The 18164-nt window shown below is 45.6% G+C and overlaps 2 protein-coding genes across 2 annotated transcripts in view; both read right to left on the bottom strand.

The window, feature by feature from the left end:
- The window catches only part of LOC141127819 (uncharacterized), a 28645-nt gene extending 27935 nt beyond the window's left edge, over positions 1–710 (bottom strand). Inside the window, exon 1 of the mRNA XM_073614627.1 lies at positions 536–710. Within this exon, the coding sequence (XP_073470728.1) occupies positions 536–710 (175 nt within the window). The remainder of the gene's footprint in view (positions 1–535) is intronic.
- An 8349-nt stretch (positions 711–9059) lies between these two features.
- LOC141130162 (uncharacterized) overlaps positions 9060–18164 on the bottom strand; it is a 35564-nt gene continuing 26459 nt past the window's right edge. Inside the window, exons 2-4 of the mRNA XM_073618109.1 lie at positions 16057–16389; positions 15220–15455; positions 9060–9281 (exon numbers count right to left, since the gene is read on the bottom strand). Coding sequence (XP_073474210.1) covers positions 9258–9281; positions 15220–15455; positions 16057–16389 — 593 coding nt within the window. The 3' untranslated portion in view covers positions 9060–9257. The remainder of the gene's footprint in view (positions 9282–15219; positions 15456–16056; positions 16390–18164) is intronic.

The following is an 18164-nucleotide window of genomic DNA, read 5'->3' as shown; positions in this document are numbered from 1 at the left end:
GCAAGGCCCTCCTTTCAGGCTCCATTTGGCTGAATGGTACTATCATGTACCTGTATGCAGACCCTGAGATGATGAGGAAGGTCTCTTGTACAGTTCCCATCTGAGAACCCCTGGATGTTGAGACAGAGTCTACAGGGGTGAAGGAAAGGCACAAGTGTCAAGGTGTAGACACTGAGCAGGAACTTGGGAGCGCTGATATCTGAGGAATCAGACGTATAGCTGATAATGCACTGTGGAGATGCCAAGTTCAATTGAAGGTGGAGCCAGGTGAAAAGCCTGGTTTGGTAACAGCCGTGTAGAAAGACAGCAGGATGTGAGAAGAATCAAAGTCAGGAAGAGGCAGAAGTTGGCAACAATACTGAACAAAAACATAGTCAGTCTCAGTACCGGGATTTGGGCTGTCAGTGTAAGACTAGGAAAATCTCACCTGAGACAGCCCTGGCCTGGGAAGCGATGGTGATTGGCCAGCTAATCACTGTTCACCTTTAAAACACCTGTGTCAAAATACCACCAGTGCTTGTGGTAGCATACCTACCTTTATGTATTGTGCTTGACCCAGCTGACATCTTCTCTGATGTACTTGTGTATGACCCGGCTTGGACACGGTAGAGGAAACAAGATGGAGGTGACATTATGATGGAGAACTGATAAAGGAACATGGTGAATAAGACACGGTGGACACATTTCTGGAACATGGTGGAAGGAGACATGATGGAGGAGACACAGTGGAGGAGACATGGCGGTAAAGGATATGTGGTGGAGGGGACATAATGCAGGAGGCATGATGGAGGAGACACATTGGACATGGTGGGGGAGACACAGTGGAGGGAACATAGTGGAGGAGAAGCAGTGTAGGGGGCACAGTGAAGGAGACAAGGTGGAGGAGACACTGTAGAAGAGACATGATTGAGGGAACATTGTAGAGAAGACATGGTAGAGTAAACATGGTAGAGGAGACATAATGGAGAAGACACGATGGAGGAACATGGTTGAAGAGACATGAAGGAGAAGACACAGTGGAGAAGATGTGGTAGAGGAGATATGTTGGAGGGGACCTGGTTGAGGTGATAAGATGGAGGGGACATGGTGGAGGAGACCTGATGGAGGAAACACAGTGGAGAGGACATTGTGGAGGAGATATGGTAAGGGAAACAGGGGTGGAGGGGACATGAAAAAAGGGGACATGGTGGGGGACGCATGGCGGAGCTGATTTATTAAGGGAGTAGAGCATATTCACTCCTCAACTCACCCCCTCTATCTCCTCACGAATCTCAAACTTGCTGAATGACATATTGGTATGGATGTCACACCACTTCCTCAAACTTAATCTTTCTAAAACTGAGCTTGTTACATTTCCTCCCTCGCGGTCCTCCTCCTGTGACTTCACCATTAATATCAACAACACAACCATTGGTCCCTTCACACATGCCAGGGTCCTGGGTGTAATCCTTGACTCTGACCTCTCCTTCAGCCCCCATATCCAATCACTGGCTAAATCCTGCCGCCTTAACCTCCGCAACATCTCCAGAATTCCACCCTTCCTGACTAATGACACCACAAAGTAACTTATTCACTCCTTGATTATTTCCCGCCTCGACTACTGCAACTCTCTCCTTAATAGCCGACCCTTACACAGGCTCCTCCCCCCTTCAGTCTATTATGAATGCTGCTGCTAGACTAATACACCTCACTAATCGATCCATGACTGCTGCTCCTCTCTGCCAATCCCTTCACTGGCTAACCATAACATACAAGGCCATTCACAACATCGCCCCATCTACATCACCAAACATCTGCAGATATCGCCCAAATCATCCCCTCCGCTCCTCTCAGGACCTCCTGCTCTCTAGCTCCCTTGTTACCTCCTCCCATGTTCACCTTCAGGACTTCTCCAGAGCCTCTCCCATCCTCTGGAATTCCCTGCCCCAGTATGTCTGATCAGCCCCTACCCTGTCCACCTTTAGGAGATCCCTGAAAACTCATTTATTCAGGGAAGCCTATCCCACACCCACATAACTGTCCCTGAGCCACCCCCATCAAATCAGTCTTTGCAGCTATTACTTTTTGTACCACCTCCCCCTCCCTTTAGAATGTAAGCTCTACGGGCCGGGCCCTCCTGTACCTTTTGTATTGAACTGTACTGTAATTGTGTTGTCCCCCTTATACATTGTAAAGCGCTGCGTAAACTGTTGGCGCTATATAAATCTTGAATAATAATAATAATATTTACTCTACAAGGTAAATTTTAAGTTAGCTTAGTGAATAAAGTAAAGATAAGTTAAAATGTATTTTGCAAAGATTATCCAATCATGTGCAAGGAAAAAAGAAAAAAAAAGACAGGATATTTCCTTACACCCATTCACTAAGATAAGTGGAAGTAACTGTACAAAGTGAAGATGCTCAACTTCTTTAGTAAATCCACCTAATGAGACACTTTATTGAATATGATGAACCCAAAGGATTGATATATCGATAGAGATCTCTACTGATTTATTTCAGACAATTAAATACAATTTCCTTTATGAATGGAGATGGTGAATTAGATGATTATTTAAAAAATGTACTTTCTCTACAGATAACTTGATGACCTGAAACTTAAAGAAAACATCATTTCAATGAAGAGTGGAGACGGGGGGAGGGGGGTTAGTCCTATTTCCCAGATTGGAGACAAAGGAGCTTTTTATTGATATAAATCTCATTTACTGGATTGCAGACAAATATATATTGTCAGGACTTTTATTCAGGGGGAACGCAGTTCTGGGAACCTCCAGCACTGAATGTGTGTAATGGAAGGGATGCTGGGGGGTGCTGGAGGGTCTATTGTTGCTGTCTGCTGGGGGGATCTATTGTTTTGGGTGGGTCTGTTATAGCTGGGAAGTTTATTGTGGCTAATGGGGGATCTATTGTTGCTGTGGGGTTTTATGTTGCTGGGAGGGAGAGGTGTATTGTTGCTGGCTGCTAGGAGATCAAATGTTGCTGGTGGAGGTCTATTGTTACGGAGGGGGTATTTTGTTGTGGGGGGGTCTGTTGCTGGGAGGGATCTACTGTTCAGGGAGAGGTAAATATTTTCACCAAAATCTCTGGAATTCTAACCAAGCCCTCCCATTCATTGGCCATTCTTACCATGGGAATAGAATCCTACCCACAAGAACTCAGAACCATAGAAATGCATATATTATTTGCGGCCAGACGGCTCATATCGCGAAAATGGAGAAGCACATTTATCCCTAATATCTCAGATGTTAATCTCCAACTAAAGCTAATTAAAGACTATGAGCTTTTTGCTGCCCTGCAGAATAGTACCTATGCAAAATTCATACAGGCCTGGAAGCCTTGGCTACTCATACAGACAGTGAATAAGTCTTTCCCTCGTGGTCAAAGCAATAGCTAAAATTTTTGTTCTACTCTTTTGATCCTGGGATATTATATGTTTATATTACACTCAAACTATTTTACTAGACTGTAAAGCACTGTGTTAATCAATTGACATGTTATCTATGCTACAGCAATGTGTTCCCGTTATTGTACTTGAGAAATGAGGAAAAATTATTTGAAGAAAAAAAAGCCTGAAACTATATATAGAGAGAAAGACGGAACACATTAAAGCCTTCCCTTACTTTTCTGTTAGTAGCAATCCTCCCCCATCCTTCATCCCCCACCTTCACAGCCATAGTCATCCGGTGTGGTGGGGATTAATACATCTAATGCCTCGTACACACGAGCGGACTTTCCAGCAGAGTTGGTCCGACGGTCTTTCCGCCGGACTTTCCGGCGGACTACCTGAACGGACGGACTTGCCTACACACGACCGGACTTTCCGGCAGGCTAGGTCTGCCCGTCTTTCCGACGGACTTTCGCCGGAGTTACGGTGGACTTTCAGAATGAACAGACTTGCCCACACACGGACAAGTCCGTTCATTTTGAACGTGACTCGGGTACGACGGGACTAGAAAAGCAAGTGAATCTCGACGCTTTTATCGGCGAGATTGACACCTTGCGAGCCCCGTCGTGGGGCATACCAGGCCCTTAAGTCTGGTATGGATTTTAAAGGGAACCCCCTACATCGAAAAAACAGCATGTGGTCCCCCCAGAATCCATACCAGACCCCGATCCGAGCACGCAGCCCGGCCGGTCAGGAAAGGGGGTGGGGACGAGCGAGCGCCCCCCCCTCCTGAACCGTACCAGGCCGCATGCCCTCAACATGGGGGCGTGGGTGCTTTGGGGGAGGGGGCGCCCTGCGGGGCCCCCCCACCACAAAGCACCTTGTCACCATGTTGATGAGGACAGGGGCCTCTTCCCGACAACCCTGGCCGTTGGTTGTCAGGGTCTGCGGGCGGGGGGCTTATCGGAATCTGGGACACCCCTTTAATAAGAGGGCCCCCAGATCCCGGCCCCCCACCCTATGTGAATGAGTATGGAGTACATGGTACCCCTACCCATTCACCTAGGGAAAAAGTGACAATAATAAAAACACACTACACAGGTTTTTGAAGTAATTTATTAGACAGCTCCGGGGGGGTCTTCTTCCGGCTTTGGGGGTCTTCATCCGACTTCTGGGGTCCCTCCGGTTCCTCTTCTCCCGGCGTCCGGTTGGTTCTTCTCCACTCTCTCTGGCCTCTTCTCCCAGTGTTTCAGTTCTTCTGCCGGCTCCTCCGCTATCTTCATGCCGCTCTTTTGTAAGCGGAGGCCCGGACTTCAGGGCTTCTTGGCTTCTTCTCTTCTTCCCATGTTGACACAACGCTCTCTCCGGCTGGAATGCTCTCTGAGAGCTCCGATGTGACTTATATAGGCGGAGACCCCGCCCTTTATACCGTCACAGTCCCTGGGCATACTGGGACTGTGACATTTTAGGGGGCATGGTCACTGGGTGATGTTGACCACGCCCCCCTAAAACGTCACAGTCCCAGCATGCCCCGGGACTGTGACAGCATAAGGGGGCGGGGTCTCCGCCTATATAAGTCACATCGGAGCTCTCAGAGAGCATTCCAGCCGGAGAGACCGTCATGTCAACATGGGAAGAAGAGAAGAAAAGAAGAAGCCCAGAAGCTCAGAAGTCCGGGCCTCCGCAGGCAAAAGAGCGGCATGAAGATAGCGGAGGAGCCGGCAGAAGAACTGGAACACTGGGAGAAGAGGCCAGAGAGAGCGGAGAAGAACCAACCGGACGCTGGGAGAAGAGGAACCGGAGGGACCCCCAAAGTCGGAAGAAGACCCCCGAAGCCGGAAGAAGACACCCCCGGAGCTGTCTAATAAATTACTTCAAAAACTTGTGTAGTGTGTTTTGATTATTGACACTTTTTCCCTAGGTAAATGAGTAGGGGTACCATGTACCCCATACTCATTCACATAGGGTGGGGGCCGGGATCTGGGGGCCCTCTTATTAAAGGGGGCTCCCAGATTCCGATAAGCCCCCCACCCGCAGACCCTGACAACCAACGGCCAGGGTTGTCGGGAAGAGGCCCTTGTCCTCATCAACATGGGGACAAGGTGCTTTGTGGTGGGGGGGCCCCGCAGGGCGCCCCCTCCCCCAAAGCACCCACCCCCCATGTTGAGGGCATGCGGCCTGGTATGGTTCAGGAGGGGGTCGCTCGCTCGTCCCCACACCCTTTCCTGACCGGCCGGGCTGCGTGCTCAGATCGGGGTCTGGTATGGATTCTAGGGGGGGACCCCATGCCGTTTTTTCGGCGTAGGGGGTCCCCTTTAAAATCCATACCTGACTTAAGGGCCTGGTATGCCCCGCGCTCCTATTGCAGCGAGCGCGACATGCAATACCCTGCCCTTGCATCGTATCTGGTCCGTTGGACCAGCATACAGACGACCGAGACGAACGGGCTTTCCGTCAGGAAACATGCTTCAAATCTAGGTACCGCGGACTTTTGGGAAAAAAAAGTCCGCCGGAGCCTACACACGATCGGATTGTGCGGCGGACTCTGGTCCGCCGGACCAAGTATGCCGGAAAGTCCGCTCGTGTGTACGCGGCATAAGGGGCTGTCACAGTCCCTCATCAAGAAAGCCCTGGATATTCCTGTCATTTCCTGCCAGATCCACCAGTCATAGACATTGTACTGCAACTTCTATGAATGACATGGAATCTAAGAATGGAGGAAGGGTGGATGATTGATAGCTCTGCCCCCTCCATTCAGAGATCCTGTTTCATTTATAGAAGCTGTAGTGCGGCTTTTATGATTGGTGGATCTGTCGGGAAAGGGTGGGCATAGTCATGGTCTCTTCATGAGAGCCTGTGACTGCCCTTAGCTTGGCATGTGTTGGGAGTTTGTAATAATTGGGTTCAAGTCACATTCTTGAATGAAAAATGGAATCTCTCACCACATCACAGGAGAGAGAAAGAGGGCACTTTTTTTTGCTGCAGCAAACTCAGCCGGAAGTCCCTCCCCCTTCCCCCGCAGCCGGGCCATTCACAAAGCACAGCACTCTTCACACATGCACAGTAGGGAACCGGCTGTGAAGAATCGGCTCGGGTGAGGACACTGCTGGATTCGTGGACAGGTAAGTGGCCTAATAGTAAAAGTCAGCAGCTACAGTACTTGTAGCTGCTGACTTTTAATTTTTTCTTAAGGAGCCCGGAGCTCCACTTTAAGTAAAGTTCAGATGCTGAAATCAATTAGAGTTGAATGTTAAAAATAAAAACAATAATGGCCATTTTCTAGGCTAATAATTAAAGGATTATCAAAGAAATGTCCATGGGGGGGCTGGGAACTGTCCCAGGGGACATGTACCAAATAAAAGAAATGTGCATTAAACTTGCCTACTTAGTACTTTTACCCCCTTCCTGAACAAGGCCAATTTACTGTCACACTTTGAATGACAATTGCGCGGTCATGCAGCACTGTACCCATATGGGATTTTTTGTCAAGTTTTTCACTAAAATAGAGCTTTCTTTGGTGGTATTTAATCACTGTTGGGTTATTTATTTTTTTATTTTTTTTTGCTAAACAAACGAAAAAAGACCAAATATTTTGCAAAAAAAAAACGAATAAAAAGGAAAATGTGGGACTTTAAATGAAGCACACAGGTGAATAAAAAGTCAAGTTTATTGAATAAAAGTAATATATAAAATGATAATAATCAGGGGCTGTATATTGTCAAAATCTAATACATGTATATACACAAACATAGTCACATGATTGTCACATGATCACAGACAGTGTATATATATATATATGATAACACATGATTCACAATGAGGAGTAGATACAATTCTAATACAACCCATGATAGATTGAAACACGGCGTATTTATTCAATACTTTTATTCAATAAGCTTGACTTTTTATCCACCTGCGTGCTTCATATAAAGTCCCACCTTTTCTTTTTATTCATATAGATAGGGATGGAGGCAGATGTCCCTACCAGGATATTGCCTCATGTAAAGTCCCAAATGTTTCTTCTTTTTCTTGGTGCGATCCTGGGAGGACACCATATGATACCCTCTCAGAACTGGCTGACCATGCTGAAGCTGTCATTTTACTATAGCGCAGTCAGCAAATAGTTAAAATGCACATTTCCTATAAATAACATGCCTGGGGGGTGTCCTAACTTTGCCTGTGAAGTGGTGCATGTATAATTTTTTTATTTTTTTTTACCTGCAAGGTAAAGGCATAATGTGCTAGTATGCATCCCATACTAGCACATTATGAAATGCTTACCTTAGAATGAAGCCCCCCAGCACCTCGCTGTTATTGCTTAGAGGGCTGACATCTTCCCCCAGTCTTCTTCCCGGGTTTGCGGCCTCCTGCTACATGAGTGGCCAGGGGAGTGATAACGGCATATCCTGCACATGTGCTCGGGAGCCGCGGTTTACGCCCCCCTCTATATGAATGAGAACCTCTGGGTGTTTTTTCAAAAAAATATGAAAAATAGTAAATAAAGACACTTTTGACATGTCGTTTATTTAAAAAAAAAAATCACTAAGCTCAAAAAAAAAATCCCACAATGTAAATCCTTCATTAATAATGCCCTCCAGAAATGCAGATCCACAATGTTGCCCGCTGACTCTCTGAAAGCAGAAACCCCCCGTCAGATGACACAATCCTCCTCTGACAACTGCTCACCACAAATGACAGCTCCCTGTCCTCACCAAGGAGCTTGCTAGGACAGTATAGTATACTTGTAGTTTGTTTGTCTATACTTTGATCAATATTGGTTTTGCCAATGCTGTAAAAATATATCTTCATAATAAATTCTCCTCTGCTGGTGTCTTCCTTATTACCCATTGGGGAGATTTCCCCTCATTTCCTATCATGGTGACCACACAAGAAGTGAATGGAAATCTTCCCAATATGAAGCAAGGCAGCAATAAAAAACTGCCAGAAGGTCTAACTCTTCTTATCTCTGTTATAATATTTTTTAAAAAGTCTTAGCTGGAATTGGGCTTCATCTACAAATGTCCTGGTAGATTTTTTGGGGGGGGAAATAGAACATCTCACAATTATAAAGAGATTATGAAGCAGCTCATTCTGGTGTCCTCCTCACATTATGTACTTGTATGACGTCTTCTACTGAATGTTGGGTCTCTGTTCAAGTTTTTTATCTCTGTCCCTCTACATAAAAACTGTATTTTATATTAGGACTTGTTCTGTGGTGTGGTCAGTGGTGAAGGGTTGGTTGCCAGTGTCCAGGGTTCCCTCCTAGGTAGGGGTGACACAAGTCCAAAACCACCCAAGATATCCTGCCTGAAAGATATCAAAGCTGACAGCAAATCATAGGTGTTGGAGGCATTGCCCACCCCGCAACTGCATGTATGCAATGGGCATGCTGTGGGGCGGGGGATTCCTCCACTGCCCATTATTGGCTGTCAGCTTGGACACCTTCTCTGTGCCCTCTAAGAATTCTTCACTCAGGGAAACCAACCCTGTGGCCCCATCCATGATACACCTCTGGGTGGGATCTATATGGGGAGGTAAAAGTCTCTGATGGAAGCTGATCATTCTGTTATGTTATGTATTTCCTGGATTGTAATCTTTGTGTCTGGAATATTTTATCTCTCAGTAAAAACTTTAGTAGTAAATTCAGCCTGGAGACATTTCTCTCACTCACCTGCACAGGAGATGTTGATGGATCTACTTAGATTATTGAACTGATTGGTGACATCACAGCGGAGGGTTCCGGAGACCGAAGGAGGAAGAGTTACCCGGCTGTGTGAGGAGACGGATCTTCCATCCAAACTCCAGGAATAACGCGGATCTGATCCTTTCACCGAACATTCAGCCACTGCGCTCCCATCCGGGAGACAGGAGGAGGTCACAGTGATGTCAGAGAGGGGGGCTGGAGGAGGAGAAATCACATTATGGGAAGATTAGAAGAGCAGAAAAAAAGAAAAGCAGAAATGAATGAAGTATACATAGCTCCCAACTGTCCCTGATTTGGAACAATGTCCCTCTGTCCCTCTCATTTGTCCCTCATTTTGGTCTGATCTATATAATTGTATACAAAATGAATTATTTAAAAAAGTGTTTCGGGGAGCTAAACCTTTCATCCAAATTCTAAATTGCTGCATTTGTAAATATCAAAAGCCAATATAAAGGAATAGTAGTGGTAAAAAAAAAAAGCATTGTGGGTTTACCTAATGATTTTTTTTGTAGAATTCTCCTTTAAGGGGGTGTGGCAGGGGGTGTGTCCTATGGCCACATACTTTTGCTAATAGGTGTCCCTCATTCCCATCTCAAAAAGTTTATGTCTCCTCCACCATTGTTCCTCAACTGTGTCTCCTCCACTATGTCCTTTCATGTCAGATGTCAGGAACGTGTTATCAGCCATCAGGCTAAGACCTGCTGTTATTTGCTGACAGAGAACATCCATAGACAAGGCCCTCCTTTCAGGCTCCATTTGGCTGAATGGTACTGTCACCTACCTGTATACAGACCCTGAGATGACGAGGAAGGTCTCTTGTACAGTTCCTATCTGAGAACCGATGGATGTTGAGACAGAGTCTACAGGGGTGAAGGAAAGGCACAAGTGTCAAGGTGTAGACACTGAGCAGGAACTTGGGAGCGCTGATATCTGAGGAATCGGACGTATAACTGACAATGCACTGTGGAGATGCCAAGTTCATTTGAAGGTTACGGGATTTGGGCTCTCAGATTAAGACTAGGAAAATCTCACCTGAGACAGCCCTGGCCTGGGAAGCGATTGTGATTGGCCAGCTAATCACTGTTCACTTTTAAAACACCTGTGTCAAAACACCACCAGTGCTTGTGGTAGCATACCTACCTTTGTGTGTTTGTACTTGACCCAGCTGACATCTTCTCTGATCTACTTATGTATGACCCAGCTTGTTCTGACCCTGCTCTTCCTTGCTGCTGATTCTGTACCATTTGAATTTAGATTGTCACACTGACCAACTTAAAAGGCAGTAGAGATGAGCTTCGAATTTGAGTCGAACTCATGTTCGACTCGAACATTGGCTGTTCGCAAGTTCGCCGAACAGCAAACAATTTGGGGTGTTCGCGGCAAATTTGAATGCCGCAGAACACCCTTTAAAAGTCTATGGGAGAAATCAAAAGTGCTAATTTTAAAGGCTTATATGCAAGTTATTGTCATAAAAAGTGTTTGGGGTCCCGGGTCCTGCCCCAGGGGACATGGATCAATGCAAAAAAAAGTTTTAAAAACGTCCATTTTTTCAGGAGCAGTGATTTTAATAATGCTTAAAGTCAAACAACAAAAGTGTAATATCCCTTTAAATTTCATACCTGGGGGTGTCTATAGTATGCCTGTAAAGGGGCGCATGTTTCTCGTGTTTAGAACAGTCTGACAGCAAGATGACATTTCAAAGGAAAAATTCCATTTAAAACTACCAGCGGCTATTGCATTGCCGACAATACACATAGAAGTTCATTGATAAAAACGGCATGGAAATTCAACACAGGGAAACCCCGAACCAAAATTTAAAAAAAAAATGACGTGGGAGTCCCCCTAAATTCCATACCAGCCCCTTCAGGTCTGGTATGGATATTAAGGGGAACCCCGGCCAAAATTTAAAAAAAAAATGACGTGGGGTTCCCCCTAAATTCCATACCAGACCCTTCAGGTCTGGTATGGATTTTAAGGGGAACCCCGTGCCAAAAAAAAAAAAAAAACGGCGTGGGGTCCCCCCAAAAATCCATACCAGACCCTTATCCGAGCACGCAACCTGGCAGGTGGCAGGAAAAGAGGGGGGACGAGAGTGCGCCCCCCCTCCTCCTGAACCGTATCAGGCCACATGCCCTCAACATTGGGAGGGTGCTTTGGGGTAGCCCCCCAAAACACCTTGTCCCCATGTTGATGAGGACAAGGGCCTCATCCCCACAACTCTGGCCGGTGGTTGTGGGGGTCTGCGGGCGGGGGGCTTATCAGAATCTGGAAGCCCCCTTTAACAAGGGAACCCCCAGATCCCGGCCCCCCCCTGTGTGAAATGGTAAGGGGGTACTTACCCCTACCATTTCACTAAAAAACTGTCAAAAATGTTAAAAATGACAAGAGACAGTTTTTGACAATTCCTTTATTTAAATGCTTCTTCTTTCTTCTATCTTCCTTCAACTTCTGGTTCTTCGGGCTCTTCTGGTTCTTCCTCCGGCATTCTCGTCCAGCATCTCCTCCGCGGCGTCTTCTATCTTCTTCTCCTCGGGCCGCTCCGCACGCAGGGCATGGGGGGAGGCTCCCGCTCTTCTCTTCATCTTCTTCTTCATCCTCTTCTCTTCTTCCTTCTTCTCTTCTTCTCTTCTTCATTTTCTTCTCCGGGCCGCTCCGCATCCATGCTGGCATGGAGGGAGGCTCCCGCTGTGTGATGGCGTCTCCTCGTCTGACGGTTCTTAAATAACGGGGGGCGGGGAAGCACGGGACATGACGGGACTTCCCTGTGGCATTCCCCGTGATGTCACAGGGAAGTCCCATCAAGTCACTGTGCGTCAGAGGGGGGCGTTATTTAAGAACCGTCAGACGAGGATACTCCGTCACACAGCGGGAGCCTCCCTCCATGCCAGCATGGGCGTGGAGCGGCCCGGAGAAGAAAATGAAGAAGAGAAGAAGGAAGAAGAGAAGAGGGTGAAGAAGAAGATGAAGAGAAGAGCGGGAGCCTCCCCCCATGCCATGGGTGTGGAGCGGCCCGAGGAGAAGAAGATAGAAGACGCCTCGGAGGAGATGCTGGATGAGAACGCCAGAGGAAGAACCAGAAGAGCCAGAAGAACCAGAAGAAGATGAAGGAAGATAGAAGAAAGAAGAAGCATTTAAATAAAGGAATTGTCAAAAACTGTCTCTTGTCATTTTTAACATTTTTGACAGTTTTTTAGTGAAATGGTAGGGATAAGTACCCCCTTACCATTTCACACAGGGGGGGCCGGGATCTGGAGGTCCCCTTGTTAAAGGGGGCTGCCAGATTCCGATAAGCCCCCTGCCCGCAGACCCCCACAACCACCGGCCAGGGTTGTGGGGATGAGGCCCTTGTCCTCATCAACATGGGGACAAGGTGTTTTGGGGGGCTACCCCAAAGCACCCTCCCAATGTTGAGGGCATGTGGCCTGGTACGGTTCAGGAGGGGGGGCGCTCTCTCGTCCCCCCCTCTTTTCCTGCGGCCTGCCTGGTTGCGTGCTCGGATAAGGGTCTGGTATGGAATTTAGGGGGAACCCCACGTCATTTTTTTTTTAAATTTTGGCCGGGGTTACCCTTAATATCCATACCAGACCTGAAGGGCCTGGTATGGAATTTAGGGGGACTCCCACGTCATTTTTTTTTTTTTAACTTTGGTTCGGGGTTTCCCTGTGTTGAATTCCCATGCCATTTTTATCAATGAACTTCTATGTGTATTGTCGGCAATGCAATAGCCGCAAGTAGTTTTAAATGGAATTTTTCCTCCGAAATGTCATTTTGCTGTCAGACTGTTCTAAACACGGGAAACATGCGCCCCTTTACAGGCATACTATAGACACCCCCCCAGGTACGAAATTTAAAGGGATATTACACTTTTATTGTTTGACTTTAAGCATTATTAAAATCACTGCTCCTGAAAAAATGGCCGTTTTTAAAACTTTTTCTGCATTGATCCATGTCCCCTGGGGCAGGACCCAGGTCCCCAAATACTTTTTATGACAATAACTTGCATATAAGCCTTTAAAATTAGCACTTTTGATTATTCATGTTCGTGTCCCATAGACTTTAACGGTGTTCGTGTGTTCAAACAAACTTTTTTCCTGTTCGCATGTTCTGGTGCGAACCAAACAGGGGGGTGTTCGGCTCATCCCTAAAAGGCAGTTACATTTGTAATGCCAAGTAAGTCTGGGGTTGCAGGAGCTCCCCCTCAAAGAAGGGGGGTAATGTCAGTACCAGGGCTGTCCTTTTAAGACTGAACAAATCTCACCTAAGACACCCCTGCCTGGTAAGTGATAGTGATTGGCTTAGCTGTTCCTGATATAAAAGGACACTGTGGGGGAGACACGGTGGAGGAAACAAGGCGGAGGTGACATGGTGATAGAGATCTGATAAAGGAACATGGTGGATGAGACATGGTGGATGAGACAAAGGCAGAGAGACACATTTCTGGGACATGGTGGAAGCAGACATGATGGAGGAGACATGGTGGTAAAGGATATGCAATGGAGGGGATATGATGCAGGAGGCATGATGGAGGAGACACATTGGAGGAGACATAGCGGTAAAGGATATGCGGTGGAGGGGACACAGTGGAGGGGACATGATGCAGGAGGCATGATGGAGGAGACACATTGGAGGAGACATAGCGGTAAAAGGATATTCGGTGGAGGGGACACAGTGGAGGGGACATGATGCAGGAGGTATGATGGAGGAGACACATTGGACATGGTGGGGGAGACACAGTGTAGGGGCGTGATGAAGGAGGCAATGTGGAGGAGACACTGTAGAGGAGGGAACATTGTAGAGAAGACACGATAGAGTAAACACAGTGGAGGAGACATAATGGAGAAGACATGATAGAGGAACATGGTTGAAGAGACAAACTGAAGGAGACATGAAGGAGCAGACACAGTGGCGAAGATGTGGTAGAGGAGATATGTTGGAGGGGACATGGTTGAGGGGATAAGATGGAGGGGACATGGTGGAGGAGACCTGATGGAGTAAAACACAGTGGAGAGGACATTGTGGAAGAGATATGGTGAGGGAAATGGGTGGAGGGGACACGAAAAATGGGACATGGTGGGGGAGGCATGGTGGAGCTGATTTATTAAGGGAGTAGAGCATAATCACTCTACAAGGTGAATTTTAAGTTAACTTATTGAATTAAGTAAAGATAAGTGAACATTTATTTTGCAAAGATTATCCAATCATGTGCAAGGGAAAAAAAAAGACAGGATATTTCCTTACACCCATTCACTAAGATAAGTGGAAGTAACTGTACAAAGTGAAGATGCTCAACTTCTTTAGTAAATCCACCTAATGAGACACTTTATTGAATATGATGAACCCAAAGGATTGATATATCGATAGAGATCTCTACTGATTTATTTCAGACAATTAAATACAATTTCCTTTATGGATGGAGATGGTGAATTAGATGATACTTTATAAATTTACTTTCTCTACAGATAACTTGATGACCTGAAACTTAAAGAAAACATCATTTCAATGAAGAGTGGAGACGGGGGGGGGGGGTTGTTCTATTTCCCAGATTGGATACAAAGGAGCTTTTTATTGATATAAATCTCATTTACTGGATTGCAGACAAATATATATTGTCAGGACTTTTATTCAGGGGGAACGCAGGTCTGGGAACCTCCAGCACTGAATGTATTTAATGGAAGGGATGCTGGGGTGTGCTGGAGGGTCTATTGTTTACGGCGGGTCTGTTGTTGCTGGGAGGGATCTACTGGTGAGGGAGAGGTCTATTGTTGCTGTAGAAGGTCTATTTTTGCAGGGGTGGATCTATTGTTACTGGGGAGTCCATTGTTGCTGAGAATTCTATTATTGGGAGGAGGGGTCTATTATTGCTGGGGGGATCTACTGTTGCTGGGAGGGGTACATTGCTTCTTGGGGATCTATTGCTGCTGGGATACAAATTATAATTCATACAAATTACATGGCATCCAAAAAGGAATGGTTCTGTATTCTCTAAAATGGGGAGTACCGGGAGGTGGGTAGGGGGCGGAGACAAGGGGTGACTCGGAAGGGGGAGGGGTATCTACACCTGGTCTCTGGGAAGAAAATCCCTTTATATTGTCATTTACAGACATTTCTCCATCCACTTCTGATGTCTCCTCACCTGGACAGGTGACCCCGGCTCCGCTCTCCTCCGACCGGCTGACCCCATTCTCCACAGTACAGGTGATGTTCCAGGGCCCCGGTGACTCTGATTGGTGGATGTGGAATATCTCTCTTGGGATCCTCCAATCACAGATAGACGGATATTCGGCTTAGTCCCCTCCTCCACCCTGCAGGAGATCTCAGCGCTGCCATTCCGGAGACATGAGACATGGAGGAGCGGAACCGATACTGGAACTGAGAGAGCCAATCATTTCCATTGATCAGATCTAATATATACACAGCATGCCCCTCCCCCATCCTTACCTATAATCAAGTGTGCAGACATCTTCCTGGAGACTGGAGGAGATAGATTGTGTCTGTGTGCACCCCTCCCCCAACACTAAATCCCCCCACTAACATGACACCCATTTTCTTCAGTCATGTGACCCCCATCAGGGTTGTCACCCCACACAACTTTTATTTACTGATAAAACATTTAGAATCTACTGAAGAAGCTCATTATATTACTGACAACCTGAAATATGACAGAAGCTCCTATTAGAGACGACTCTTTTCTAAGAGGTGAAACCTGATTGGTTGCTGTTGGCAGAAGCTCCGCCCTCCATTGGGGATCTGTCACCCTGCCATCAATGGTCACATCTACCACATGGGGACCCCGAGCAGACCTTCTTACCTTCTACATGGACGGTGTATATAAAGACACGGAGCGGGGAGGACACTGCTAGGACTGGGGGTGGGGGTTGGATGGACTTACCTTCTACATGGACGGTGTATATAAAGACACGGAGCGGGGAGGACACTGCTAGGACTGGGGGTGGGGGTTGGATGGACTTACCTTCTACATGGACGGTGTAATCATCTCTCTGGATATGGCGTCCTCCACTGTATATATACACAATGTATCTCCCGTCATTCTCCGGAGTCACATTGGATATGATCAGACTTCCATTCTCTGATAATCTTGTATTGGAGAAGAGTTTGTTCTCATATATCAGTGTACATCTCCTGTGTATAAATATTCTGGTGTAATAATCTCTGGTTGGGTCTTTATACCTCCAATAAATCTCATCACATCTCTCTGTATCTGGATGGTTGAGGGTGAGATGACGTCTGATGGGGAAGAGAAGGTCAGATCCCGGCCGGGTGAATATTTCCTCCGGGACATTTCCTGTACAGACAGAATACAAATCCCAGTCAGGTCACAGTGTACGCTCCCCTCCCCCTCATATAACACACATTGATGTAGAACCATCTGGAATCTCATGAGACTAATGAATAAAAAATCCAACATCTGGATCAGTGGGAGGGGCTTGTTGTCTAGAACCCGGGAGCTGCGATGGGCACCAGGCCCCGCCCCCTATCCCTCCTTGTCCGCCCTCTGGGGGTGGGGGATGGGGTGGGCTGGTGTCCTCATGCACATTGGCGCCGCACATGAGGGCCACACGTGTGATGTTATTCTTCGGTGTCACTGTGCTGGCGTGCTTTCCGCCATCTTGGCTGATTCATGTGTGGGGGGCGGTTCTTGGCTCCAATTTCTTGGCAGCGGACTCCTCCCACTATTTATGATGCCAGCGTGACGCCGGGAGAGGTCCGGGGGGGAGACATGTGAAGAACGAAAACATTTGTTTTGTTTCCATTCATTATTTACATAAATTAGTTTAGTGATTTGTTTATTCTCTTTAATTTGTTTTCAGAATTCACTTTGTTCATCTTCAAATTGATTCAAATTTTCTAATTCAAATAGTTTTCAAATTTTAAGTTTTCGAATTCTCATTGTTTTCCAATTTCCAACGAAAAAAAATAGAATAGAAAATAAAATAATAGAATATATTAGAGTAAAATAGGATAAAAAATAAAAGTGGAATAGAAAGATTATAAACATCTTTTGAGATTTGAATAGAATAGAAAAGAATAGAATTAAAAAAACAATCGAATAAATTAAAATAGAAGAAGAATAATATAACCATTTTCCAAAATCCAAATAGAATCAATTTGAATAGAATAGAAAATAACACAATAGAATTAGAAAAATAGAACAGAATAGAATAGAATAGAATGAATATAACCATCTTCCTATGCTAATCTATTATTTTCTATTCTGTTCAAATCTGAATTGATTCTATTTACATTTTTGGAAATGGTTATATTCTTTCTATTCTAATGTTTTTTTATTTGTATTCTTTTTCTATTTGTTTTTCTACTCTATTATTTTCTATTATATTCTTTTCTATTCAAATTCTGTTTGAAATTCAATTTTTGGAAGATGGTTATATTCATTCTATTCTATTCTGTTATTTTCTATTCTATTCTAATCTATTCTTTTCTATTCAAATTCAAAATTGATTCTATTTGAATTTTGGGAAATGGTTATATTCTTTCTATTCTATTCTATTGTTAAGTGTTCTTCCATAGCAAGACCACTTACTGTTATCTCACATATATATTATTCTTATTATTATAGCCAAATTTACCACCCTAACTCCTCCCACAGTTTTTACACTACATAGACAAGTAATATACCGAAACGTGCGGATTGTTCCTGAATGGTGTGCTATTACTTTGTGGAACGTTTCGCCAAATGGTTCACGAAATATCGTCGTTTTTGCGGCGAAATTGGTCCCATAGGAATGAATGGGGAAACTAGAGTGGGAGATGACAAAAGCTGGAAAATCAGAAAATGATTTCTAAACTGCCGCCACTCCCTCATTTTCAAGCCCACCTACACAAATCTTATATCAAAACGTTCAGCTATCCCTGCTGCCACTAAACATGTCCACGGCTAAGCCATAGTCCTGATAGTTTTCACAATATGACCATTTGTTTGCAACTCACGCCGTCCATTGACATTCATTGAAACTACACTCTAGCCCCCTCCAAATTTGAAGGGCAATTTCTAAACTGCGACCGTGCCTTCAATTTTAATATTTCAGAGACATACTATAC

The sequence above is a fragment of the Aquarana catesbeiana genome, linkage group LG02, assembly GCF_042186555.1.
Source record: "Aquarana catesbeiana isolate 2022-GZ linkage group LG02, ASM4218655v1, whole genome shotgun sequence".
In the NCBI taxonomy this organism is placed as follows: domain Eukaryota; kingdom Metazoa; phylum Chordata; class Amphibia; order Anura; family Ranidae; genus Aquarana; species Aquarana catesbeiana.
The sequence above is the reverse complement of the archived record's forward strand: the minus strand, read 5'-3'. Positions and strand labels throughout refer to the sequence as shown.